At 35.0% G+C, this 17,861-nt stretch overlaps 1 protein-coding gene across 3 annotated transcripts in view; it reads left to right on the top strand.

Annotated features, from left to right (window-relative positions):
• The window catches only part of Dek (protein), a 33,453-nt gene extending 17,739 nt beyond the window's left edge, over positions 1-15,714 (top strand). For 2 of the 3 annotated variants that reach the window (XM_069820382.1, XM_069820383.1), the window contains exons 8-9: positions 9,305-9,457; positions 12,019-15,714. In XM_069820382.1, coding sequence (XP_069676483.1) covers positions 9,305-9,457; positions 12,019-12,033 — 168 coding nt within the window. In that variant the 3' untranslated portion in view covers positions 12,034-15,714. The remainder of the gene's footprint in view (positions 1-9,304; positions 9,458-12,018) is intronic. The other variant, XM_069820384.1, reaches the window with a different exon arrangement.
• Positions 15,715-17,861: the final 2,147 nt, after the last annotated feature.

Below are 17,861 nucleotides of genomic sequence, written 5' to 3' on the forward strand. Positions count from 1 at the left end.
GCCAATGCCATCTAGCGACTCACTGTGAGAACAAATACATAGGCTATATTTAAACTTAAAGAGAAAAATGTTAGTTTGATATTTAAGAAGCATAATTACTAAATAAATTCAAAGCTCTTTCTTTTTGTTTTTGTACCCTTGTCATCTATATGAATTTAAAATAAAATCTGAATTTTAATAAGGAAATGGGAGGAAGAAAAATTAGTAGAAAAATAAATGATTATCTAGTCATTTGAAAGAAACAATTTGTTTAATATATTAACTGTGTGCGACCTTCTTTCATTTTATATTTTTGTAGCCTCTGAAAGTCACAAATGAATTGTTTACTTTTTTTTTTACATGTACGTTTTTAAGGCTACTGAAATACACTATCTACTAAAAAGTAATTGGGCACCGTTTTTGCCCCTTTAGAACCTCGTGGTACTCCTCTTGTTGCTATAACAGCAGCCACCCTGTCAGGCATGCTCTCCACTAGTTCGTGTAGGATATCCACTGGAATGCGTCGCCATTCCTCTTGCAACCTGGCACTCAGTTGGACAATGGAAGTTGGCCTCATCTCCCGAAACCTCAATCGCCGGCCCAATTCGTCCCAAGGGTACTCCATGGAATTGAGATCAGGACTCTGTGCAGGCCAGTCCAGCCGGTGATCATTATTGTCTGCATACCACTGCATAGTAGCCGCCGAAACATGGGATCAACTTTCATTGTCCAACTGAGTGCCATGTTGCAAGAGGAATAGCAACGCATTCCAGTGGATATCCTACACAAACTAGTGGAGAGCATGCCTGACAAGGTGGCTGCTGTTATAGCAATAAGAGGAGTACCACGAGGTTCTAAAGGGGCAAAAATGTGCCCAATTACTTTTTGGCAGGTAGTGTACATCTGTACGAGAAATCTGATACAAACATTACTAAGAACTTTCACATTTACATTGTGTTTTAGAAAGCAATTAGTTATCTTATTTCTAAGTCCATGAAGACTTTCTCACAAAAATTTATGAATATCACTTTCAAATATTTCTGACATTTCAGGACAATTTATTTTCACTTTTCACTTTACTTGGTCAAGATACATTGATACTTTTTCACTGCACATAAATTTGTAAAATTCAGTACAACTTACATGGGCTATTTTATACTGAATGGCAGCAATAACTTTAATGGACGAGAGAGTTTATCTATTCCTCTCATCATTAGCTACAATACTCAAATCAATCATAACCTCATTATATGGTATTTACAATTCCTTGTTTTTGGGAAACCTGACAATTATTTCCGTTCATTTGAATCTGGTAATTAAAACAGTCGCATATGGCATAATTAACACCTCTTCAGTCATTTCCTTAAATTACAGGACATAAGAAATAAAAAGAGAAAAACATCGTTTTTACCAAAACATATTAACTGCTATGGATGCTGCTGTTATCTTATCGAACCGCTAGGTGGCAGTCGTGGAGTATGTCTCCAATTTTTATCGTCACTTACCACTATTGTAGTAGTAAGCTATTTGCTACCAGGAAGTGCTCTGTGGAGTTTCTTACCCCTGTAATAGTTTATATTTTTAAATGGCTGCTGTCAAGAGCTATGCCTTTCTGTACAAGCATTTCATAGTTAACTTCAGACTGTATTTTGTTTTGCCATCAGGAAGTGAATGACTTAAGTAAAATTATAAATAAACTAACAGAATTCCATTTTACCATATTTTATTTCATATTGCAAATTATTTTCAAAGAGAGAGAGAGTGTGTGTGTCATGCCTACCCACTTTACTTGTATGATTCGGGTTTCGCATATTGCGGATACATGGCAGGACTGTGACCCATTTTCAAGTTGCACACCACTTCAACGGGCCATACTATGCATGATCTGTGTAGAGTCTTGTACTAGGGTGAGTGTAGTGTAGGGAATGAGTGAGGATGATGATGAAGGGAGAAGGAGAAACCTGGTGCCATCACTTAGCCTACTCCTGTCGAAGGGTGCCACCAAGCTTATCGTCCCCGTCTGACAGACTCACTCAACAGTGATATATGCCTTCTCTTTGTATGGGCTATTCCATATGAAATCGATCAGTAAAAAACCTCTCATTTTTTTTTTATTATTAATTTTTTCCCTACTTATACAAGGTGCTGAGGGGAGTGCATTTTCAAAAATATACTGTCGAAAGTCAAACGGTTTTCGTATTATTGAGTGACAAATTTAGCGTATTTTATAAAAACAAGCCTCTTTCAGCATTCAGAACTCTGGAACCATTTACTGCAGAACATTGAACGAGAGCTTATTTTGAAGCTGATATTTAGTAGATTATGTTAAGAAGTAATCCTTATTTTTATTGTACATGGAGAGACAGATAATCTGTTTTTACTTGCTTTTAGGCTTTTTGGCCATTTTTAAAAATGTAAAAAAAAAAATATTGAGAAAAAACCTTGCATTATTAAGAGGGATTCGGCATTGTTTGCTTAGTGGCTCGGCAATAAGTTTCGAGGGTATTAAATAGATTATTTTCACACGCCTAGACTTGAACAACGCAATATCGCACGCACTGGCCGAGAGCTGAAGATAAGCGAGTGTTGGGCGTCATTTTACTCCTGTGTTTATGAAAACCTGTGATAAAGCTAGAACAGCCATGACTGCTAGACGACACATCACGTGTTTATGTCTACTGGCCTTGCTTCCCTCAGCTATCTTCCGCCTCACAGTCAGCTGGTTAGTTCCCGTGCGTACTATTTATTTTCTTTATTTGATATTTTCAATACTTTCTCATCAATGTACCACCATTAAAAAATATGTGTTTATTTGTACTTTCAATGTACTATTTTAAAAATATTTTTTCGTAGCCAAAGGCGTCTTAATGAAGAAAAATCTAAATTTCTCCATTTCCATAAAAAGTAAGAAAAACTGTTTACATGTCAATATAAACTTAAACTTCTCAGCATCAAAATAAACCATGATTTTGATCATTGCGTGAAAGGGGTTCGGAGCCACAACAGTTTAAAGTTTCTAATTTTATGAAAATACGATAAATTTAAATATTATTAATTTAAACACTATTAAGTTCTGATGCCTCAAACTTTGCACAAAGCCTTATATCACAGTTGTCAACGGACAGAAAAAGTTTCATTTTATTTAAAAATTTCAAGGTCAATTTTCTCTATATTTCGGTCGATTTGAGATGGAATAGCCCATATGCACTGCAGAGAAATTTGGGATTTAACTCTGACATATTGGCGCATAATCTAGTGATTAGAAGTTGTGCACCATCACCTCTCCTAGTCTCAAGATAGGAATTTTACATGAAAACTTCTAACCCCGCCAGGAATTGAACCCAGGCTGACTAGTCTGGAAGCAGATATGCTACCGCAGAGCTAACTCGACAGACCCTAGAGTGTAATGTAATTTACAGTTAAATCAAGTCTTTATCACACATAATTCTCGGTATTGAGCAGGCAACAGTGGTGACATTACAATGGTAATTTTAAAGTATTATATTATGCACTTAATTCATGAAAGTCTGGCTTGGTACAGATTATCCTAATTTTTATATTAACCTTTTGGATAATGAGGCTTTTAGTGTATGTGTGAGAGAGTATAACTTTCTGTCTTGTTTGTACATTAAGTCAATTTAATGAATAGAGTTAAAAATTATTTGTTTTCTAATACCATCTTAATATGATCAGTAATCAGACTTTCAGATTCCAAAAGTCAATTTCTACGCTGGATTGCGAGAATGTACTGGTATTGGTAATTATTGAATCTTTAACTTTTAATGAGTGTCAAGAACTTAACATAAATGATTTGCTAAAGAGTGCCTTAATTTATAGGTCTGATTCTCTTAAGTTGTTTCATTAGCAAGCAGCAAATAAGCTACCTGCTTGGATTCAAGGTTAAATATTGATGTTTGAGCATAGATGATAAAATCGAAATAAATCAATGATACATCTTTGAATACATGTATACGGAAATTGTATATATTGCAGCTGAGTGCATTGTGGAGTTATAGTATAGATTATCTTACAAGACCACAAAAATATCATTACAGATTTAATGTTAGAAATTTATTACAATATTGGATTCTGTTTAGGCCAACAAATATTGCGTACCTACGTGACTGTAGCTGATGATGATGCCTTTTTCAGAATGCAAAGTGAAATGGCTGACAGTATGATAACAGTTTGTTAATGTCACTCAAAGGCAATGTATAATTTAACAGCCCACAAACTTTGAAGACTCGTTAGTTAATTATATAATAACTTTTTTATTGATATGTTACCTGGCAATCCAGCATTAGATTCTTAAAATATACTTTACTTTGCAGAAATGAAATTGCTAATTAAAAAAAAAAAGCTTAAAAAAATACAACCAAACTTCAAAAAACTTGAGTTAATAGAAAGAGAGTGCAGTCAGACAGTGATAAACATAAGATCAATAATTTAGTAGCCTTATATTGAGAATCTAGGGAGAAAATTATTAATTTTAATACTGCTGATAGCCAGTAGGAACCAACCAACGTTATACTTTGCATTGTTCAGGCATTGTACAACTAAAAGTATGAAAATGTGCTAGGAAAATGTTGAATCATAGAAAACCTAACATTCATTCATTCTTTATTTTCTATTGTAATGGAATTTATGAACTGGAACAGGTACACAGTTTTAAATAGTCTTAACTCATAATAAGCAGTGAAATCTAAAATGTTTCGGCCTTTTATTTTTTACATTATTTATTCTTCATACAGAATACCATGAATCTCTGCATTGGAATTTTGGGGTGAGAAATAGAAGGCAAAAGAGGTGATGGATGCTGGCTTCTCATGGATGTACCACATTTGCTGGCATATAAAACGCACTCTTTTGTTCTTTCTTTTGAAAATGGGTCTAAAAACAGGATGCATCTTATATGCAACTACTGAATTTACAAATGGGTCACAGCTTCATGGGATGCTATAAAACTGAGAAGTGTGGCATTAGTAATGCCTGGATGGTACAGAGGTCGATTTGTTGTTTGAGTACTCAGATTCAGTTTTAGAAGAGATTTAAAGTGACATTTAGTTCTGTAGATGAATTTGTGGGTTTTGTCAAAGAAGATAGTTACATTAGGTATGTGATGAAAATAGACCTACCTATTACTTCATATTTGAAATGCTGTAAATTCATAATAATATTAAGTGACAAAGTTTATTTCCACAACAATGTTTCCAAAAAAAATGGGATGCGTCTTATATGCCAGCAAATATGGTAATTTCTTGATGCCAATGGTCATTGTTTCTCGCACAATTCTTGAGAATGCCGAATATGAAATGAGAAAGGAGTTGTTACCCATAAGTTCACTGGATGTGTTGGTAAACCTAAAAGAAGAAGTAAAAATACTCTAATATAATTTGTAGTTAATAAATATTCGTTCATTCGATTTTAGGTACTATAGAACACGTATATTTATACTGTTTTTGCTGTAAGAAATATCCTAATGTAAACATAAGCACGTTGCTGTCATACCCATGATTGGCTCCCAGTCGAAACACTGACATGATGCAGGAAAATATAGTTCGTATTTGGAAACCATAATCTTGTATTGTTTGAAAATAACAAAATTGAATTCTAGTTGTTAAATACGGTGAAACATAAAAGTTCACTCATATGTAAAACGCTATGTAAAAGAAAAGCTACTTTTATATTTTGTTATGTACTATGAACGCGGATGAATACCAACAGTAATACCGAGGTAGTCTGTTCTTGTAACAAGCTGGTGTCACTTGAACTCATAGTTATTCACGTAAGCACGTGGTACTGAAGTATGACTTCTGCATCTTCGGTGTGTGTAGTTATTAATCATAAAAGTAGAAACCCTCTCAAAGGCGGAGAAAAACAAATAGTCTTAAATGTATATAATAAGTGAGTTTTAATTACAGTTATTATAAAGTAAATGTTTCCTAAGCAAGCGAATGCATATTAGTTAGGTTAGGCCTACTTGACAAGTAACGGGAAATGTTTAATATGAAACATAATGTACAGGAGTGGGCGGGAACACATAGTGAGAATTTATGGCGCCAAACAGTGGCCAATGAGTGAAGCCTCACTTCAGTCACGTGCTATTGTTTACATTAGGATTTTTCTTACAGCGAAAAGATTATAGATCTAAGTAACTATGAAATGTGGAAATGCATGTGAGACAAGTAAGAACTTGGGAAAATGTTTTTACCAGAATGATCTTGCCTGGTGATTAATTTTCAAACCTTCAATTCTTTGTATTAAAGAAAATCCTTACCTTCTCTTCTGTTCAACGCCTCCCTCTTCCACCATTAGGGTTCACATTCGCTAAAACTTTAAAATTTTGAGTTTTAAGTGGAAAATGTTACGAGTTACATTTTGTAATAATTTTAAAGTCAATAACAGTACTGCAATTTCTTCCGTGCATATACAGTGCGCAGCATATAAAACTTACCGGCATTATAACTGGTTGTAACACACATGTTTAGTGGGGAGATCTGACTGCTCTCTTGCATATGAAGAAAACGAATCGGTAGTGAATGACAGTGATTTAGGTGTGTAGTCCCATACAAATAATGCACTGGTAAGGGGTAATAAGAAAACATTATGTTGAACTTACCTTTTATAAAAGCATATGTTGAAAATGACGTCCACCTTTCTGGATGCTAGAACCATATTGACGTAGAAAATTCTGAAACACCTTCTGCAATTCCATATCAGTAATTTCACTCAGCACTTGTCTGATTTCATTCTACAGCTCTTCCAGAATGTGTGGATTGTTCACTCATGCTTTCTGTTTTAAATTTCCCCACTGATTAGTGATGTAAGATTTGAAGACTTGTGATTTTGTCACTGGTTCCGACTGTGACTATAGTTCTAAAATCACAGCTCGAAGAAATCGCAGTCTCCAACTGATACGTATTTCATAGCCATGTTGTTTGATGTACGCATATCACAGCTCCAGATTCCTGACAACTGCAAGTCAGAAGATTACTATCAACCCACTCTAGAGATTAACGAGGGCAACTGTTTGATACTGAAGCTATAATGACACGTTCGTAGACATTCTTGGGACACAGCACAGTAACGCCAACGCCACACTAATCATTAGTGTTGATATTAAGATATGGCAGGGTATATCAATTCAATTTCAGAAGAAAGATAAACATAAATATATCTTGCCTCGTGATGAGAAACATTGAAATGTTCGATTAAATACAGTGCTAATTTATAGTCCATGTTGCTAAAGGCAATTAATGTAGATAATGTAACAATTTTATTTAACTCTCATTACTGATTTCTGTAAAATCTCAATAATCTAATATTATGGAATATGTGAAAGAGAAGACTGAACACATTACTGGTCACCAGTTAGAAGTAATGGTTTGGGTCTCAAAACGAAGATACATGTTCAGTACATTACAGTATTTATTCCAGTTGACTATAATGGACTTTATGTTGTCAGCAAATAGCTGGATACATCAAGAAGATTGATTGATTCATTCCAGATTTGTTCCGATATAAATACCCTTGCAAAGAACAGTTATATTCCTTAGGTTTGTAAAATGACGAAGAATTGAAGATTTGAAGAACTCGAATAAGCTAGGACTTGGCAGCAACTTCTACATTATGACTGATGACATATCATTGGAATGTGGCATGTATTGCCTGCCATCAGCTTTAATGAATGACTCTGTGAATGCCAGGGCATTACAACAACCGCAGTCGACAAGAATCATCCAGACACAAAAATCACACTGTGACAAAATCGCTATTATCTGTCACAGCGATTTTTCTGGAGATGTTCCAGGTCAGAACTGTGATGATAAAATGCCGTCACACACCACCTCTACCACAGATAAAAATTAAGAACATTTAAATCCAGTGAACGAGCTGGTAAACATCCACAACTAATATTATATGATTATTAAACACTTTTTCTAATGATGTAGGCTCTGTATGTGGAGTGGAATTATACTGTTGGAAGTAAGCAGACTGTTTTTCATCTTCAGTCAGCTTACTGTTTTTCATCTTCAGTCAGCATAAAGAAAAGCCGCAGTATGTCTTGCACATAAAGCTGAGAGTTGACTATCGTGAAAAAAATAGGACAAGTTATCCTGGCTGCAGTGATGCTACACCACATACTTTCTGGTCATGAAGAGGACCTAAATGCATTAAATGAGAATTTTCGGAGTCCCTAGTGCCTTATCTTCTGAGAGTAGAAATAACCGCTTAAAAGGATCAAGCTTAGTCCATCATTATTAATTTAGATGGATCAACACTACTGTCGTGAACAAATTACAACATTCACTTAAAAATTCACGCAAGTGGCTGAATCACCTTGCTGTAATCTATGAACCACTGTCTTCTTCCTATTCTGAGGAGGGCCTAATGGCTTTCACCACAGCCTGAGGCCTATTGTACTGACCTTATTGTGGGATGACTGTTGTGAAGTCCTCAGGACTACATTCCTGTAAGTACGTGATTCACTGCTTGGTGCCAGCTTACCGATTGAGTTATGGCATCCAGGTCTGTGGTCCTCAGCCTGAGATTGATAACATCTGTTTGCATCCTTTATGACCCTGAAGATTGCAACACTAGATACCGTGATGGTGCCACTATCTGTCCAAGGGAGCTACCTAGTCCCTGGTTTGTTATCCAATTTGGAGCCCCATTCAACTCCCAGGGATCATGTGCAGCTCTCTCAGACATAACTGTAGGCAAATCATGGCACTACGTCTACTGAATCTGTGGTCGACCTGAAACTATTGTAGATAATACATGAAGGCGAAATGAGTCCTAGGTCCAGTGCCGAAAATTATCTACAAATTCTGCTTCAGGTGGTTGAAGGGGAAAACCTTGGAAAAGACCCGAACTAGGATTTGAATCCAGGGCTCTTGTTTCACAGTCAGGCATGCTTACCATTACTCCACAGGATAAGGATGAAAGTGAATCATTTCTGATCTTAGTGACGTGCTGCATTCTTGAGCTAATCGGTGTGAAGATTTTCTAGAACTTAGCTGTATTCTTGCTTGAATATCTATAAGTTAGTCCTATGTGATTCTTGCCTCCAGAAAGGTGGACATCATTTTCAAAATAGGCCTTGATAAAAAGATAAGATTTTACTGGTGCATTATTTTTATGGGACTATAGGCCTAAATCAGCACCATTCACCCACCAATTCGTTCTCCTTCTGTATGAGAGAGCATTTAGATCTCCCCACTAAACACGTGCGCCATGACTGATTGTAATGCCAGTAAGTTGTGTATGCCGCACACCGTATAATGCTCGTAGATGTACACTTAATACCTTGGATTGATTCCAGGATGACGAAATCAAGACATACGTGAAAGAAATTTTGGAAGGTGCAAACTTGGAAGAAATTACAATGAAAACTGTCTGCAAGCAAGTGTACGCTCACTATCCTGAGTTTGATTTGGCCCACAAGAAAGATTTTATCAAGTCCACTGTAAAGTCGGTAAGTAAAGTATTAATTTATTTCGCATATTCGTTGAATAAACTGTACAAAGTCTTAAGAGAAAGTGCTGTGGTACTGAAAAAAAAAGTTCAAGAGATTTCCACTCAAATGCGTTAGATAACTTTGTGTCACTATTAGTAATAATTCTTCATTTTCAATATTATTTAAGTAAGTTTGTGATTGACAGTTGTGGAAGAGGGAATCTCCCATACGTTGCTCAGATGACCACTGCTCACCCTGTTACGTTTATGTTGTTCATCATAATCATCAACATTCCACATATTAGACTAGTGGTCTGTTATAGTCTCTATCCATTGGTTTTTAAGTCTTCGTAAGTTTCTGTGACCTTTCAGAACATGTGATCAGATTCATTTTGGCGAATATAGGACAGTCTGACAACATGTTCTTTCCAGTTCAGTGTTTTTGCCTAGTTTAAATTATTGGTGACTTTTCTTTTATTCCACATATCCTGCAGGGATGTGAACAGTTTGTTTGCATTCATGAATAGCATAACAGACTATGTAAGAAATCATTTTAATTGTTACAATTAAGTTAAGATTTCTTTATATTATGTTGTGTGCTGTTAAATATGAACAACCTTTACAATCGAAGTACAGATTTAGATCATAAGATTATATTGAAATCATATATAAGTTCTCATGCACTGAAATAGTTGTGAATCATACAGATGGCTCATATGGTTGGCAAGTATTCAGTGACACTATCTACGCTATCAAAAATATTAATAATAAACTTTAAAATGAAACTGTTGTATGCACATTGACATGAACTTTGGATTCACACAGGTCAAAACACAATTGGAAATTCTTACATAAATAGTCTTTAATAGGGTATGGGGAAAGTACCAATAGAAATTGTAAGTCAACAACTTCCTGAAGTAGATTAGAGCTTGCATGGAAGATGCCTTTTGCAAGCCTTTTGGAGCATACATGTTTGATGTGATGCTCCATGATTCGTAATTCTTCCAAATCTGTTAAAGTTGTAGACCAAATATAAATTTTACATCTTCGACCTTCATCACATAGTACCGAATTTGTATTAGAAGATAAAGTGGCGGGGGGGGGGGGGTATAAGTGCTTTGGACTCTTGTTACAGATTGATTGTTTGATTTTGGTCTTGGGAGGGGGGAGAAATTTTCTTATGAAATTTTAGTCATTGTATGGGACCAGTGCCTATCCAGCATTGTAATAAATTTGAGGAGGTATGATAGTGAAGTCCAGTTCTATAAATCAGCTATGTTGTTGTTTTCTAATGCCAGGCGTTTGACAGTAAAGTCATTTGACCTCTTGCACGCCAATATTTTTCAAGATATTATCATGGCCAGCCACTGAAGCACAGATTTTGAGGTGTTCCGAATCCATTTCTTGGTTTGAATGAAAATGGCAAGTTGTAGCCGATTTAAGTGAACACCATATTTTAATGTTTTTGTGGCTACTTCAACCCCCAGAATGTCTGGAGGACAAAACCTGCTGTTGGTCAACGGGTCCATTGGACCTAGCTGGGAGATCTTGTTGATCACCAGCTTTCCCTCCTTAAGCCACTGGAGGACGATTTTAGTGCCATAGCAGGTCAGCACTAGGAACAGAAAAGTAGAAAGAGGAGGAAGGAAAGTGAAATGAACCCCTAGGCCTCGAATGCTCTAATGCCGTTGGGGTCAAAGAAAGTAAGAGTTCAGTCAGAGGACTGGATAGGAAAGGGTAAAGAGGGAATTAGTTAGTGAATAGAGGAAAATTATACCAAATTCAGTCATTAACTCATCGAGCTGACCAATGCTAATTGATGAGTAGCCGTCCCTTTAGTTCAGCTTGTAAAATTATGCTTACTAACAGCTGCACCATGGGAAGGTAGATATGGGACATTGGGTATTTGTCCAGGTTGGTTCCTTAAAGCCTTCAATGGGAAGGATTAATGGCTCTCCCCCCTGTATCCGACAGATACCCTTTTGCAGCCATAAATCAGCTATAAACTGGGGGTGCATCATGCTAATCACATGATACCCCCATACTGGTTGGATGATTGTTCATCTCTGTTGAGGCATGTGGATGTGAGGCTAGCAATTGGCTGGTCAGCTTTGACCCTCTGTGGACTGTCACGTCCAGAATTATTGCTGAGCTACTTAAATTGTGACAAAGTGGTCTCTATTGTAGTGTAAGATGTGATGCATCTTACTTGTCTTCACTCACAAATAGAAAGATTATTATACTCATAGGTTGGATCGTTTTATGCTGTACTTCAAACCTAGTTTTTGTGTCATACTAGTTCTGTTGTCAGAAAAAAAAAATTGTAGACTAGTTTCCGTTCACATTCAAGAAGGGGTGTCTTCCTGATATTGTGGAGGGTTTTCTTGTCAGCAAGACCAAAGGAATGGGCTCTGTATGTGTTTTATTTCGTGAATGATCCTCCTCCTTTTGCAATATCCTTTTCATTTAAAATATTAATGGCTGAAAACTTTATAGCACAGTAAAACCTGGTTAAGAGGACATCTATTTGATAGACTTTAGTTACGTTTACTGAAAATTGTGTTTTTCTTTTTGTTTCAGTTGATATCGACATGAAGAGACTCTCACGTGTGTGTGTTGTAAAGTGTACCTGCATTGTGAATGCATTACAGCAAAAATTTTATTAAATTCAAACTCACCAGCAATCAGATCTTGAATGACAGTGCTTACATATTTTTAGTGGTGGAATTTTTTTTTAACAAGATATAATTTGTGCGATATTTGGTTGCTCTGATGTGGCAGGTTAGCATATATTTGTTGGCCAATCTACATACAATTTTCAAGTATGACGTATTATTTAGATACTGAACACAGATTTTTAATTTCTGCAAAAGTGGTGTACATGGGAATAAAACATGTTATGTATTCTTGATATGTGTTGGACCTGGTTGATTGTTTCAGAATACTTTGTAACTTTTACCAGTTTAAACAACTCGTCATGATGAAATATGTGACCTTATACAAATATGACATGTAATTTAAATATAATTTTCTGTATCATAGTTCGCCAACAAAATACTGTGCTATTGGTAAGTAAAAAATATGAAAACAAACTGAAATCATATGGTACCATTTTACAAGTTATCGGAACTGGTGACGTTTACTAATTTGTTATAATCAGTATTTTCTGGCTCGCATATGACTTCAGTTCAGGGATTAGCGAACAGCACAAACTATTTGAATCAGTAATGTTGAAAGAGAAGACATCCTGAGGCAAATACTAGCATTGCTGACACATCAGGAATTTAAGAGAATTTTGGACCTATTTTCAGGTTTCCTTCACGTACATTGTACCTTTGAATACTGTATCTGCAAAGGTCGTCTACTTCCTAGGCTCAATTAGCAAAATGTAACAAATCCATATAGTGGACACCCTTCTACGTCTGAAGAAATGAGGCCATAAGAGTGGAACCTGTAAGTAGGTTCTAAATGTGGAGAAATTAATCTCAAATTCTATCCCCCCCCCCCCTCCCCGCAACCCACTTGCTATGAAAGCCTGCAGTTTTACAAGATGTTTATGATCTTCCCTTAATTCATACTTTTTTGTGCCCTTTTTTTTTTTTTCATATTTATTTAATTATTGAGCATACAGTATTTTATTGACAAATAATGATGAAAGAAATGATGTTCTGATCTAGTAATTGTTCACACTGGTAAAAGCTACCATGTTTATATCAGTCAATAGTAATTAGTATACATATGATTTCAGTTTGTGGGTTGGCCATCACAGTAGGGTCTGTCTGAAACAATGTGATGTTAATGAAAGAAGAGGTGCCATAAAGTGAATATTTTCTGTGCTGGCTTGGTTGGAATTGCAACATGTTTGATAAAATCCTTGTAAATCATTTTATAAAGTCTCATTTAGTTTTCTTGTCTGTTTTCTCATTATTTAATTATAGAGAATGTACAGTACTTTATTCACAAATGATTGTGCAAGAAATTTTTGTCAAATTGAGTAATTGTGTACTAGAGGCTGTATATTTTATTTGCATTAATTTCTGTTTCTCGTTTCCTGCGGAGATAATTGGTTAACAAAACTGTATTTTGGTTTTTGGCTTATTTCTGCTTTTAGCAGTCAGTGGGATTTTTCATTTTCATTGTGATAATGAAATGCTGTTTTCAGTACTGAAGTCTTCATAAAGTTGTTGATGCTAATGGAAGCAATGTGAAAGCTATATAGATATGACATTAGAATGTTGAAAGTTATGGGTAAATAGTTTGTGGACATCTGACAGTAATATTAGATTAGGAGCAGAAAATTTTAATTCATTAAAACTTGCACTTACATTAATCTCATCTGAAAACAAAATTACATAGGATTTTGTCAAGCCAAATATACATGTAATTAACAGTAAGTTGTTTTCTGTACTTTGTTTTCTGCGGCATTGGTTTTCATTTTGAGGTTCCTCTTTTTTACACCATACATCACAGGTGTTTGGAATGAAAATTGAATATATCCCTTGACTGGAGTGTAGTGGTGCCAGATACTTTACAAATAATGCTTTGCCCAACTCTACTAATTACTTTATCATATTGCTGTATTTCATGTATTTGATGTTGCCGTAATCAAAGCAGCCTCTTCTGTTTTCGTGTTTTAAGTGTCAGATAGCTACCAATAGATTATTTATTAGCTGCGTACGCTACAGACAGATGCGCCTGCTCAAGGTGTGTCATGTAACTTGCTAAACAATGCACAGCAGTAGGTAATGAGTCTTGTTATAACATTTGACAATCTTTGCATAGTGCCGAATTTGATGGAAAAAATCCTGTTCAAGCAGTACCTGATTTTTTAACTTTATCACGCTGGTTCCAAGCTGTTTGATCGTGATATTTGCCCTGAGATTGTCTTCATAATAAAGGATTATTTCCTTTATCTAATCCTCTAGAGATTTTCACATTTAAGTTCGAATGTATCCACCTCATCCAAAATATAAATTGAAAACTAAACTTCGGTCACATTTTTTCTCTGTTAGCTTTCTCTAATATTTCCACTTCAGTAGCAGATAATTTTCAGTAATATCAATTCTTAATATTGTCCGTTTATTGATATCACTCTTAAAATCTTCTCGTGAAGAATTCTCATTTCTCTTTTTTATTTTTTCCTGGCTTTGCTATTGTATGAGCTTTCATAATAAGTGCAGGGAGAAGAAAGAGATGAATATTATTAAATGTTTATGATTTCCTTAATGTATTTCTTGAACATTGTGCTTTTTACAGACATCACATTGTTAAACTATAAGATTGCATTATCATTGCTATTGTTTACGGTACTTTGAATTCATCAGATAATTGCATACAATACCAGACTCTTATGTTTTTCAAGTTACTTTTGTATTATGCTTGGAGATTTATGTAAGTTTTCACATGTTTTCTGTGACATAGGTTATAAGTAAGTCCATCCATTCATTTTAGGAATACAATTAAAAATTTTATTCCCACAAAATTGTATAATGTCCTATACTATGATCATGTGTTGGTGTAAAATAGTTGTTTGAAGTATGAAAAGATATCTCATTTACAAAATGAATACGGTAATCAGTTCGATGCTTTCTGTTTTTAGTAGAAATATAATTTTTGTTTCATAAGAGCAAAATTTTAGGATCCAGTAAGATTTCACGTTTATTCCATGTGCAATCTGTTGCCATAAATGTTGACAGTTGTATGGCAGCTTTCAAGTAATGTTACAAATGGTATGTTATGTTATCTGATAGCTCACATAACTTGAAGGAGATAGCATGATTATGAATTCAGGGCTGTTGACTAGTTCTGGCAAACATTTTATCTAATATTATTTTTATTTTTATTGAACTATTTACATACTCTGAAGAGGATGCTCCAGTGTGAAAAGACATGCAAACTTGCTGGACATGGTGTTATTTGACAGTAATGTTACCACTACACTGCTGGCCATTGGTTGGCAAATTAGATGTTTGCTGTAAATTTTAAATTAAACATAGTGATATGGCAAACAAAGTATAAATTTTCGATAGTCTCCTTATTTGCGTAACTGTATGTTTTGACACATAGGAGCATTGTATATTTAAGATTGGATGTTGAAGAAAACTTGTATTTTTATTTAGATAAACTTTTATAGCTTTTGAAAACAAAACACTTCTTCTACGAGTTAAAATTGTTCAACACATAGTGTAGTTGGTATGAAAGAACATGTTTGATTGGACCAGATAGAATTCTTTTATGTAATTTTTTAATAAACTTAATGTTTCTTTTTAACAGCGAGGAAGAGTTTTTTATCATGTTCCATCTATAAGAAATTAACAGTTTATTTGTAATCACTCTAGAAGCAGTAGGCAGTATCAGAGCTTCTTCCTCTTCCTCCCTCCCCCCCCCCCCAATATAATTTATAAAATACAGCTTGATTGTAACTTACGACTGGTTCACAATAAACCGAGAACGAGAACAGGAAGCAGAGGATATGAATGTGAAGATTTTTGATTCACAATAAACCGAGAATGGAAACATCTATGTATGCCATATATCAATAAGTATGTCAATAACAATATGGGCTATTCCATATAGAATCGATCAGTAAAAAACCTCGCATTTTTTTAATACTCTAATTTTTTCCCTAGTTATACAAGGTGCTGAGGAGAGTGCATTTTCAAAAATATACTATCGAAAGTCAAGTGGTTTTCATACTATTGAAAGACAAATTCAGCGTATTTTATAAAAACAAGCCTCTTTCAGCGCTCAGAACTCTGGAATCATTTACTGCAGAACATTGAAAGGGAGCTCATTTTGAAGCTGACATTTGGTAGGTTATGTTAATAAGTAATCCTTATTTTTATTGTATACAAAGAAACAGATAATCTGATTTTATTTACTTTTAGGCTTTTTGCCCATTTGTAAAAATGTAACAAATATTGAGAAAAAACCTTGCATTATTAAGAGGGATTCGGCATTGTTTGCTTAGTGGCTCGGCAATAAGTTTCGAGGGTATTAAATTATTTTCACATGCCTAGACTTGAACGGCGCAGTACCGCACGAACTGGCCAAGAGATGAAGATAAGTGAGTGTTGGGCGTCATTTTACTCCTGTGTTTATGAAAACTTGTGATAAAGCTAGCCCAGCTATGCGCTACTAGACGAAACATCACGTGTTTATGTCTCCAGGTCTTGCTTGCCATGGCTAGCTCCTGCCTCACAGTCAGCTGGTTAGTTCACGCACGTACTATTTATTTTCTTTATTTGATATTTTCAATACTTTCCTATCAACGGTGCACCAGTAAAAAATGTGCTTATTTGTACTTTCAATGCGGAATGTAACCATATATTTTTTTAATATTTTTTCGTGGGCAAAGGCGTCTTAATGAAGAAATATCTAAATTTCTCCATTTCCATAAAAAAGTAAGAAAAACTGTTTACATGTCAATATAAACTTTAATTTCTCAGCATCAAAATAAACCGTGATTTTGATCATTGGGTGAAAGGGTTTCGGAGCCACAACAGTTTAAAGTTGCTAATTTTATGAAAATACGATAAATTGAAATATTTTAAATTTAAACACTATGAAGTTCTGATCCCTCAAACTTTGCACAAAGCATTGTATCACAGTTGTCAACGGACAGAAAAAGTTTTATTGTATTTAAAAATTGCAAGGTCAATTTTCTCTATATTTCGATCGATTTGAGATGGAATAGCCCATATGTAAAGTCCATAATATTATGCCTTTTGATGTTATTTATGTGTAATTGACCAATGGCGTTCTCTCATGAGTACAAGCCAGCCAACATAAACACAGGTTAGCCAACTTCAAAATTTATGACACCGAATATTATACGTAGCATTGAAAGTGATTCTATGAATTTCTGAGTTAGAAATGATGGCTGAAGAAGAAATTATGTCACGGTCTCCTTGCTACAAAATATGCAATGACCAAATAGCTTTTTGATGACAATAGAATGAATTAGTAGGTAGTCTGTGTTCGAAAATGAGAACGGCCGTTAAAACTTCGCCAACATTCACATTCCCAGGCTCTGGCAAGCTTCTCATTCTCGTCGTTTCCGTTCCTGGTTTATTGTGGACCAGACGTTATATTGTAATTGGTTCATTACTTAATCAAAATAGACAAAAAGGAAACCCTAATAATCAAGCCCCTGATTCTTATGTTCGAACTTATTCTGTTGCCATCTCGTTACTTTCGAAATATTTTTTATTTTATTTTATTTGATGTACCAACAAATAACACAGTTACATTTTATAGGACCTAAAAGACCTAATTAGTTGTACAAGGGGCGTTTCGAATATAACTTTCGTCGTTTTATTTCACAGGGAAGCTGTATAACAAAGTGAAAAAAAAAACACGTCATAACAAAAAAGAAACCTTTGGCTACTTTTCCACATAGTCGCCACCAACATTGATACATT

Source organism: Periplaneta americana, chromosome 3 (genome assembly GCF_040183065.1).
Source record: "Periplaneta americana isolate PAMFEO1 chromosome 3, P.americana_PAMFEO1_priV1, whole genome shotgun sequence".
Taxonomy (NCBI): Eukaryota; Metazoa; Arthropoda; class Insecta; order Blattodea; family Blattidae; genus Periplaneta; species Periplaneta americana.